Here is a 12,104-nt window from a genome sequence, read left to right as displayed (position 1 = left end):
GGAAGGCATGACTTGACTCACCTGTTCCATCGGGGTCACTGCGTGGCCACGATAGCATGGAAACCAAACAACTTAAGTCAGTTCAGTCCCTTGTTGGTTAGCATAATAGTATTTTGCTTTGATTAAACCTCCAATATACTCTTAATTCAAATTCCAAAGAAATGATTGGAAAAGTCATTCATACGTTCCGGCCTCCCCAAAAACCCAACACATGTTCTTTTGTTTTTAAACAAAGAAAATAGTACAATATGATATTGTACTTCATTAAATGGTAATACTTTGAAAGAATGAAAATAATTCAATTTGTACATCATGATTAATTTATCGCGGCTTGTTCTGGTGTATGCGACTTTGCCACTGGGGTGTAATATAATACAGTCGTGTAGATAAAGAAAGAGTTTCACAACTACTCTAAGTGACTCAGTACCTGTGACATCACGCAAAAAATAGGTGTACATATGTCAAACAAGCAATGTTGACACTTTTGCACGAGCATTCGCAATTGTTCTCCCCCCAACAGCCCACTCCACCATCCCCTCTTCAGATTCAATGCTCAGGTAGCCTTGCCAGTGACGATCCGGGAAATCTGAACTGCTCATAATGTGACATCTGTGTCATACTCACATGAGGTGCCTGAAAGTGATTCAATTGTGACAAGACAATTCAAAGTAGCCCTTCAAAAGCTCCTATTGAAAGGCTCGTTTAGTCGAGTTGTATGATGCACCTGGACTGCTCTGTTCAGTGAGGCCTGGTCATAATATTTGCTAATAGCTGGACAATAGCTCATTCACAGTAAGATCATAGGTGCAATGAAATAATTCATGTGAGATGAGTTGTAAAATGATGGAAAATAGAAACCCAGCTGTCATGCAAATGGAGACAAAGGAAATAATTTGCTATCTATTGGAGTTCATAACCTCCATCCTTCCATCCCTTTCCTGTAGCTCTTGTCCTCATTAGGATCACGAGTAGGGTTGGCATCAAGAACTGGGAATCGAGGTTAACCGGGACTAACATTCCGGTTCTGCTGGAATCGTTCACATTTTAAAATGTCGGTGCTGAATTTCGAGGCCTAATTCGCTCGCAGAAGAAGCACTAACGAAGAAGGACCTTCAGAAAATATGTGTGCACGATGTGCAGCCCCTTCCAGCCTTCCAGCAAGTCATGGCGCGGGTGCATACCAGCTCGGCCAAAGCCCGTCCCATCTGGCGCTCTTCTTCCCGGTCGGCTCCTCAGCCCGCTTCCCACCTGCGGTGAAGACTCTGGACTAAAAATGTACTAAAAACTTAAAAATAGCCCCTTGAGAAACTCATAGTAAAATTCACAAACAGTAAGAAGTTCATGAAATTAAAGAACAGCAAAGGTCATATGATTTTACCCAAAAATAGCTCCCTCTTCTTTTTTTTTTTTTTTTTTTTTTTTTTTTTTTTTTTTTTGAAATAGAATCAGTATCGTTAGGAACAGGAATCGAATCGAAAAACAGGAATTGGAACCGTAATCATACAAATTCAAACTTTGCCCAACCCTAGTTACAAGTGACCTGGATCCATTCCAAGCTGATTTAAAATAAAACTCACAGATATAAATTCATTATCCTCTTTGAGAAATGACTGATATTACAGCATCTTACTGAGTCTTACTTCGAGCAGTGCTATTCTTCTTTGTCTCTGAATGTGTTCACACTACCGCTGTGATTGTTTTGCCCATATGCGACATGTATCTGATAGTTTTTTTCACGCAGTGTGAACAGTACAATTTAGATTTTTTTCAAATCCGACCGTTACCTCTTTTGTATGTGCATACTTTGATGTATTGGTGTTTTCTACAATTGTGACTTGATTGTGGTGCTATTAAAAATTGAAGTTAAGTTAAATCCCTACCAAAAGCCTAGTTACCAAAAGCCCAGCCCACCACTGCCATTTGTAGGTGATACAAATGAAGGGAAGTGCAGCCCTCGTAGCTGCTGCGTTTGAAATGTGCATGTCATCCAGGGTTGTAAGTGCCATACTAAGAAGAAAAAAACGAATGGTGCAATAGCTCAAAACAAGGAACAGCGGCAAAGTCGATGACGCAGATGGCGACCTGTCGACATAATGACGTTAACTCAGCGTGGTTGCGTTGAGTAATCCCTGCATGTTACTGAGCCCTATTGCCTCATTGGCCCTTCTTCAATCAAAGGCCTGGCACCCAACTTAACTGCTTTGACAGGTTGATTGAGACCCTTTGTGACGCAAGCACATAATGGCCGCTTTGTCGTCATTGTGTAAATGTTGTCAAGACATGTCGGGAAAAGATCTAGGTCAATTACAATTATTTGAAAATTGCCATTCATCCCTAAAGATAAAGACGTTCTGACAGTTGCTTCACCCTCAAAATTAAGCAATTTTTTTTTTCTTTACTTCAGTTACAGTGACTCGCTCGACTCTCTTATATTGCCATCAAAGTAGCTCAATACGTTATGTGTGGGTTCAAAGTGCCTGTGGGGGCGTAATGTCTGAACTCATGATCCTATTCAGTACGCGCACGCACACACATACATTGTTTCTATGTCATCTTTTATTTTTCTGCCTGCATCCTATACAATGACATCACCCCCATTCGTTAACGATTGCTCAACCAAGCTCTCCCATTTTTCCTCAATTAGCAATCGTTTCTCTAATAATTAGTTGCCGAGTGGTTTATCCACTTAGGACAAATAAACGCCTCACTTTTCCCCTCAAAAGAATGGTTTGTAATTGTAATTCAATCAGTTCTTGGATTATATGCTTCATACTTGGACATTAAAGGGAGCTTAGCATTAAACATTTGCATCTGAATCTGGAAAAAACTTGAACATGTTAATGGGGTCTTGGCGATAGTAAATACACTTTTGAAAATTAGTCTTAAAGACAATTTTTTTGGGGGGGAAAAACGTATCACTTTTGTGAACAGCAACAACGCATGTCTGTTATAATGGCGGCTATGCACAAGCGTGTTCTTACTGGGAGCGGTCTTTGCTTCATGAACGCATTGTTTTGAGTATAATGATAAACAAAAACAACTACATTTTCTGATTTCTAATCGACTCTGGTATGGGTCAAAATTGGGTGGTTATATTAACCATGTAACTATGAATTTAAATGACTTCCATGTTTAACTTACAGTACAGTGCTTTAATGACGTGAACTCTGTGGAAACCTTTACTTTTACCTTTCCACACATTGTGATTTACAAAAAGAGAGGAACACACTTGTAAGTCATCACTTTGTCATAGGAACCCATTATTACTTTTACACACGCCCGCGCGAACGTTACAACATACGGTGATGCCTGTGAAATGACAGATTTACGTTTCTGGCGCTGAATCTGTCTAATGACAGTTGATTATGGTGCACTTTAATAAAATAGTTTGCTAGAGACAACGGAAATACAATGATGGGTGATTCACTTCTCCCCAGGAAATGGAGTTGCTGACATGGCAATGCACCTTTTTCTCCACGCGTCTTCCTCCTCAATACACCTCCGACTTCTTGTTCAACCATTTCTCTGCTTTCCTCAATAGACCAGGGGGGGTCTCTGCACATCCCACGGCCCAACAGGGTAATGAAGTCAGCGGGGGGGTCGTTACTGTCCGGTGGTGTTGCGCTCCGTAATTCCTGCCGCTACCCGAGGCCCTCTAATTAAGACGGCGAACTTGGCCTTGCCGATTACGAAGCAGCTGGATCATTAGTGTAGCGGGTCAAATGGTAGGCATCTCCATGTAGCGGGGTGCAGTGCCTTTCATCAACTTGTGCCTTTGCCAGCTCACCTCCTGCAGCCGCTGGAATTAATGCTTGCCACTTTTTTTTTTTTTTTTTACTGGGTACTAGTTAGGCTTATGTTAGGGTAACTGAGGGTAATCTTTGTAGATAATTGATCATAACTGCAATTCATTGGGTACACAGTGCAATTTGTTCAATACATTTAATATTTCCTAATACTGTCAAACCTCATCTGTACTGTCAAACTGAAAGGGGGAGTTTTCATTGTTAAAACTGCTCGCAAGCTTCCAATGTAGCCTCACTTCACTAATCCCCGCCCCCCCACGAACAAGCAGGAGCGTGATTCTCAACCATGGCCACTCGACTAGCATGCCATGATGAAAGTACGTAGTCGTGGTAAATAATCAAAGAACTTTTATCCAGCTTCAACATAATAGCAGTGCTGGCAATACAAAGCTAGCATTAGCACTGTGAACAAGTTGACGTTAGCCACATCTGCTACATTGGTAGCATAACTTATTCGTCATGGTGTGTTACGATAACACTAGGGGTGAAATGAGTCTTCAAAGTTCCCCCCCAAAAAAAACCCATGAGGAATTTTTTCCCCGAGCACTCGTTTATTTAGTGTGCGTCAGTCAAACCAGCCGTAACAACAATTGTTCATGCAATCCATGACAGTAACCCAATCTTAAGTCACTAACGAATAAACTTATCGCTACTGCAGTAAGTCATAATTATGGTAAGAATAGTATGAAAAACACTTCCAGGCCATAAATATCAAACAGTCAAAACAGCAAGTATGGTGGTATCGCACTCTGCCCACCTGTGCAGCGTGACGACGCATTGTTACACCGCTGCAGAAATTAGTTCAAATGACGATATGAAATTCTCATATTGTGATTATAGTGACCAAAATGAATACAGACAGCGGAAGAAAATGTCACAGATACACAGATGCCAGAGAAATATTTTTTTTGTTTGGATAAAAAAGCATAAAAAGAGAAAAAGTATGTGTATGTACTTTTTGTGCATTGTTGCCAACGATATTTAAAAAAATACATATATTGATTTTATTTTTTTGTTTTTGTTTGTTTGAATATTTAAAAACACAATTGGTGAGTAATGCTCTGGTTCTAGTCCCTGTCAACTGGACAAATGTCCGTCTTGTGTCAAAGCTCAAGATAAGTCGAGCTTGTGTCATATCGGTTTGGTTAATTTTGCTGCTTTGTGGACTGGTACTGAAAAAATGATCATTAACCTGATTATTTTGTGCATTAAACAGTCACTAAAACAGATACAAAGACGATTGTAATTGATCATTTCTATTGTGTGTCACAGTACACATACAAACATAATTTCAGGAAGTGATATTATGACAGGCAAATGCTCCACCCCCACTAAGTATTTCCCAGAGCTTGATCTAGCCTTGTACCTTTTGGGGTTCTGTTGACATGGAAAAAAATGCCTTCATCATCTGCTCATGTCGGTACCCATAACAGGTATTGAATTGGCCGCTGAGGCTCCGCTAACCTCCCGCTGTTAGAGATCAATGGACTTGGCTAGCGCAAACTTCCTCTGACCAGCTGACGGCAAAACAGTTCGCTCCATTTAGAAATGTCTTCCCGCTGTGCCTTATAGCAGCCTGGTAGATAATTATTTCTATGATACATGACACCCATTTCCACTCGCAAAATTTGACTCTTTAATATAGCACGTTTTATCTATCAACCAGTAGACAATAATAAATGTTATCGTCTGTCGGCAAATGCAATTTATAGTCACTCTCATTTTGCTAAATCGAAAGTACCGTTTATTCTTTCCTATACAAGTTAATGCAAGCTATTGTCAACTAGTCTTTACATGACAGTGGTGATTTGGTGTGGGAACTTTTGAAAATCTGAATTCTAGCATTCTAAAACTACTGAACGGAAGAATGCATGTTCAGGGGTGCACATAACTGGTACGCAGGTACGCATGCATGAAATCCCTGATGCGTATCGTCATTTGCGTCACGACGCACATTTGCGTCCCTGTACACACTAGTGGTAAAAAAACAAACAAACAAAAAAAAAAACACTAGCGGTGCAGTGGAACCAATCATCTTTGATTGGTAAGGATCAAGCATTGGTTCAGGATTCTCACGATCCGCAGAATGGTTGGTGAAAAAAACTGCGCGTTCACAATAAGGCAACGTGATTAGTCCGCATTCAGTAGAGGAAGTTGAATACCCTCAAGATCACTAACTTCAAAATAAATCTTACCAAATAATACATTAACTCATTAATGCCAATGCAATAGCCTTAGTTAACTTTTACTTTGAAGTTGGCCCGCGTGGTGACGTAACGGCTAACTTGACTTCCGTTTTCGAGGTATCGGCAGTTTTAACACTTGCTGTCTCGAAATCATATTCAGTCGCTAATTTAGGACACGAACAAACCGCTGGTTAATTACGCTGTCATTGTACGGCACAAGTCTCCGGCTTTAGTGGCTAGCAGCTGTTATCATTAGCTGCTAGCTCAACAGCTGCTCCTTGGCTTAATTACTTCTTTCTATATTGTGGACCTAGATTACTTTGTAATATGCTGTCCATGTTTTAAGAAAGGTGCCTTAAATTGCACTTCAAGTCTTTTTAAAAAAAACAAAAAAACTTTGTTTTCATTTAATTTATAACAACACGTTTGCCTGGTAATTGTAAGAAAACGTTCAGCTCAAAATGTCTGGCAGGATACCTTGAAATGTATACACTGTACCACTTGCAAAATTGTGTTAAATGGTGTTCTTAAATCCTAAACGGCCATATTAGACAATAGGAGTTGATTAATTTTTTTTTTTTTTTTTTATCGGCAAAAGCGTTTTATAAAAGACAAGACAAAGTTCTATTTAGCTTTTTTTTTTTCCCCCCTCATATTAAAAACTATCCGATCTGTGACTCAAAATCCATGACCGATCCGAACCATGACTTATGTGATCCGTTGGACCACTAGTGAGTGCCAAAGACAATCTCCTGGTACTCATGCGAGTACCGAATGAAACAAATGATGTGCACCCCTGTGCATGTTTCATTCATAAATAGCGATACACAGAGCTGTTGTTTCGTGTATCACTCAAGATAATGAGCTGGATACTGAGTAGATACTTGCCTGCTCCTCTTTGCTTTCGGAATGAATGTCAGAGTGGAAACAAATGGCTGTAGCCATGCTAGGTAGCTTGTTATCTCCCTCAAGTAGTGAGTCTAGTCTGTATTTCTTTTACCAATTTTAGACACGCTGCAAACATTCATTTTAAGACAGTGAAATTGTTACTGCGGTATACCTGGAAACCGGTACCTGGTCCATGCCCGTTCCCCCCTGTTGTATTGTGGTTTATCTGATCCGCGTTTGATGCCAGACATTTTTTTAGACCATTTTTGTAATGCCCTCACATGTGGGAAAAGAGAGCCGAAGTAGCTGATTAACTTTTTTTGAGCTGTTTATTGAATGCCAGGTGAACAGTAAAATCACAATGAAGACTCACACAGGAACTTGCCAACATCTCATGCCGTCCATTGGGCCGCGCCTCTTAAAGGCACATTAATGTATCCAACACACGTGTGCAATACGTACAGTAAAACTACGTAAAAGTCCGTCTTTGCGACAGTGACTCTCCTCTAAATTTGGCTGCACAGTGAGCAGAGGTCAGCTTCTACAGGAATAAAATAAAACGGAGTTAAGTGTTTTGATTGATCGATTGATTCTTTTTTTTTTTTTTATTTTTTTTTTAGTGTGTTATCAAATTTAAATTAATCTCCAAAGTTAATGCTTTAACTTTGACAGTCCTCATTTTTTGCAAATCGTTTCAAACTTTAGGGTAAAAGAGGGTGTGAAAATGTCTGGCTGTGAATGAGTTAAAAAAAAAAAAACTTGCACAATATGCAAATTAGAGTATCTTCAGTTGTGTGTTTAGCTCAATCATAATTTTGAGTCATCCATACACTTTTTAACGATCGCTCTCTACAACATTGAATTCAACTTTTGTTTATAGCCCGCCTCTATGATCTTCTTCAGCCCTGTTGATTCAGAAGGAGGTGTGTATTTATGTCCCTTTTGCCCACGTTAGGCCCACAATGAGCTCTTTGATCTGGGTGTTCATGGCCACTCTGTTATTTTCACACTACCCCGTCAGACGCTGATCCTCAACCCAGAAGGCCGACTCATGATTAGTTACTTAATCAGGCCTCTCGCTGAGGTGTCTGAGAACTTGATTACGGCGTTGTAACCGTGCACATTGGCAGTCGCTTAAAAAGTGTACACTGTACTCGGCTTATCGTGTACTCTGTGGACTGGAGTTCATTTAGTTGTTCAAAAGTCTTGGGTCTGATCCTCTACTGGTTTGGTTGCTTTTCACTAGGACTTGATGATTTTGAAAAATAATGTTATTGTGACAAAATGTTCCCCCTCAATATTGCGATTGAAGTTTAATGTGTCCAAATATCCCTTGTCTGAACCATTATAACAATGCGACGTCGATGACATTTTGCATTGCGTTAGAATTGAGCTTGCAGACATTCAAAGTGATGTGATTGTTTTAACTACACATGTAATCCTCTTCGTTTTTTATGTTTACATAGACTGTAAACTTCAACTGAGATTGCCGTTAAACAGCTCGAAGCCTCTTTTGTTTTTGTTTACTTACTAGCAAACTGCTTCTTGATATGAAGCAAGTTGAGGTGAGTTCACCGTCGCCATCTAGGGCTCATATTACATTTTTTTGGTTGGCAAGTTAAAGAAAAAGATAGGCCAAGCGATGGCTTGTATCTCAAGTGGGGGCCATTCGTAAGTCAAGGTAACCACTGTAGCCGTCGATTAAAACGGACTAAAGAGAGCTTGTGGTTAATCACCCCTGGTGGACAATTGTGCATTTGTGAGGAAAGCTCAAATTGGACTCTAAGCTAGACTTTTTCATTTGCCAAGGTTTAGATGGCGTACTTTGTTGACCTCAGCAGTGTAGGTGGCACAACTCTTTCTCAGGCGAGTAAGATCCTCTCTTTCAAGGTTCTCGACGGTAAGTCAAAAGAGTTGAAAATGTCATTTTGATCCAGCGTATCAGAGTGATTCAGTTCAATAGCACTCACTGTCTTCAGTCACTTTTGAATCATTGTTTGCAAATTCTCTTAAAGATTGGTGTACAATTTCACATAGCACAGACTATTTTTGAAGAATACAGTGTTTGGGCTATTGAGGACTGTCAGGACTGTGTTTATTCCCAACCCGACACATGCAAAACTGAAAAAAAGAAATCTTACAAAATGCTGAGTTTGTTGTTACCGTCAACCAGTTCCAGGTGTCATCCCACTCCTTCTCCCCCTGCACCGATACCCATCTTCACCTACATTTAGAACTCACGGTTTATCTAGTCCGCCCCTCTATTTTCGGACAAGCAGGGCAGTGTGCCAGAAAGGGCAACGAGACAGGCTCTTGCAGACACACACTGGGTGGAGGACAGTTTGCAAGACGACACTGCCTGCCTTGTTTATGGCAGAGCGCAAGGCGAGTGGGCGGGCAAGCTGGAAGGCAAAGCAGACGGAGGGTGGGGGGGGAAAGGGGGTTTTACTAGCCACAAGAGTTAGAATTCTTCCTGAGCCATTGCCCCATTTGGCTGGCAGTTGTGAAAACAATTGCCCAGCATTTACTCTCACTATCTCTCCTACTCTCTCTGTTTCTGTCTCGGTGCAGATGGAGTTTTAGCTATGAGTCAGCTCTGCGAGCAGCAAGTGGAAGAGGTGGTGGTCTCGTAATCTGCTGTGCAGCCAGTTAAAGCATGTGCAGACAACATGCAAACTACTTCTGTTTTTTGCTCACTTAACATATCGTCGCAGTGCAGTGCAAAACACACATTGTATTTTTAACATGAAAAACAACAAAAATAAATATTTGGAATCTACAAAAAAAAAAAAAACGCAAATGCATGCTTTTCTGCTTTTAATTGAGCAGCCATGTCAACAAAGTTGAAATGAATTGTTATGTTAACATCCATCCATCCGTTTACTATTGTGCTTGTCCGTATTTGGGTTGCGGGTGAGCTGGAGCCTATCCCAGTCGACTTTTGGCCAGAGAAGCTGGACTGGACACCAGTCAATTGCAGGGCACATATTGACAAACAAACATTCACACTCACATTCACACCTATGGGCAATTTAGAATCCTTAGTGAACCAAATATACATGCTTTTAGCATGTCTTGGAAAGCCTGAGTACCCAGAGACAAAAACCCATATGTGCAGATAGCATATATTCAAACACCGAACCTCAGAACTGTGAGGCAGTCATGCCAACCACGACTACACTAATATGGTGTCCCTATGTAATTTACGCAATACTCGAGATAGACTTTTTAGTCATTCACAATGGATAGTCGCTATAGTACTGTACTACTCAGTATTGGTCCTTTTCCACTAGCAGATATGTGGTGATGTATGTACGTAATCCACTACTGGACAGATTGACTCAACACTCACTTCTCCTACTTTTCCACTAGCGGCACCAGCTGCTAGCAGGTGCTGTGTGTAGTACCTGTTCAGGCGGGATTCCAGGCTAGCCGATTCAGATTGGCTAACGCAAGCCACTGCTTCCCACTCATTAGTCGAGCAGATTTTTTTTTGTTGGCGTCCCATTGTAACATTTTAGGGCTCAAAGTGGCAAATATGAAGACTGTTGTGGTTTCTGATCTCTGGACATTGCAGCAATATACAGTCCCCTCCAAAAGTATTGGACTGGCAAAGTCAGGTTCTTTTTTTGTTGTATACTGAAGACATTTGGGTTTCAGATCAAATGATGAATATGAGACAAGTTCATAATTCCGGCTTTAATTAATGATACTTACATCTGGATGTGTTAAACCAGACAAAGCATCTCTTGTTTGAAGCCAGCCACTAGCAAAATCATTGAAATAGACATCATTAAATTAACTTAAAGTGAATAACATTTGATAGTGGTGGCATAACCTTGACATGCAATAACTGCATCAAGCCTGCGACCCATTGACTTCGCCAGACTGTTGCATTCTTCATATGAAATACTTTTCCAGGCCTTTACTGTAGCCTCTTTCAGTTCTCGTTTGTTTCTGGGGGTTTCTTCCTTCAGTCTCCTCTTCAGGCAGAAAAATGTAGACTCAACTGGTTTTGAGGTCCAGTGATTGACTTGGTCAGTCTGAAACCTTCCACTTTCTCCCCCCTGATGAAGTAATTTTGTTGTGTTGGCAGTGTGTTGGGGTTGTCATTGACTTGTTGCATGATGAAGCTTCTCCCGATGAGTTTGCATTTTTGCATTTTTCTGTAAATTTCCAGACAGTGATTGTGTAGACTTCAGAATTCTGCATTATCCTGCTGCCATCATGAGTTACATCATCAAGACAAAAAACTGATTCCAGTGGTCAGTTCTTACCACATTGCACATTTAACTGATACGAGCATGTTTGTGTTCTGTTTCCACAGACCCGCTTTGGAGAAGCATGCTGATGTCCTGATCTGAGGGCCCAGACTTCAGCTCATCACCCCCACTTGCTCCTCTCCCCACCAGTCAGTCGAGCTCCAACAGAGGCCGCCGGTTTACCTCCAGGCTTTCGGGTTTACCCCCCCCTCCCCCTTCCCTGCCGCCCGGCCTGTCGTCAACATGACGTCGGAGCTGGAAAGTAGCCTGACCTCCATGGATTGGCTCCCTCAGCTTACCATGCAGGCGGCCATCCGCAAGGCCGACGGCCAGCATGGCCACGGGCCAGGCATGGGCAAAAAGAGTGCCCTCCTAGATCCCAACACCACGCTGGACCAGGAAGAGGTGCAACAGCACAAGGACGGCAAGCCGCCATACAGCTACGCCAGCCTCATTACGTTCGCTATCAACAGCTCGCCAAAGAAGAAGATGACGCTGAGTGAGATCTACCAGTGGATCTGTGATAACTTTCCCTACTACAGAGAGGCGGGAAGTGGCTGGAAGGTAAGAAACTACTTGGCATTCTCTAGTACAACATGATATATTCAAATGCCCCTGCAAAAAAAAAAAGCATCAACCAAAATGTTCTGGAAACTTATTACTTAAAAGACAAAACATTTAGTTTAATTTGGGGTGTTTCAGTCATGATTTTATGCTGCCGATTCCGATACTATCATCCATGAGTGAGATCGGCCGTTAACAATTCAGACACCGATCGCATGCATTAGTTGCACATTTTTCAATTTTGGAGCTGCTCACTAACAAATATTCTAATAAATCGTTGAATCTGTTATTTTCCGCAATTATTTCCAATTGACAGCGCAAACATGATTGAGTTACTGGTTTGGTCTGTATCATACAGTGTTTCGGAAAGGGGGAAGGGACACTACACTGCACACATG

At 41.3% G+C, this 12,104-nt stretch overlaps 1 protein-coding gene across 1 annotated transcript in view; it reads left to right on the top strand.

Annotated features, from left to right (window-relative positions):
- The window catches only part of foxj3 (forkhead box J3), a 127,263-nt gene that overhangs the window by 39,427 nt on the left and 75,732 nt on the right, over positions 1-12,104 (top strand). Inside the window, exon 2 of the mRNA XM_086041148.1 lies at positions 11,208-11,706. Within this exon, the coding sequence (XP_085897274.1) occupies positions 11,386-11,706 (321 nt within the window). The 5' untranslated portion in view covers positions 11,208-11,385. The remainder of the gene's footprint in view (positions 1-11,207; positions 11,707-12,104) is intronic.

This window comes from Filicampus tigris, chromosome 9 (assembly GCF_054856515.1).
Source record: "Filicampus tigris isolate MCC_2025a chromosome 9, RoL_Ftig_1.0, whole genome shotgun sequence".
Lineage (NCBI taxonomy): Eukaryota > Metazoa > Chordata > Actinopteri > Syngnathiformes > Syngnathidae > Filicampus > Filicampus tigris.
Note: the sequence above shows the minus strand (reverse complement) of the source record. Positions and strands in the feature narration are given on the sequence as shown.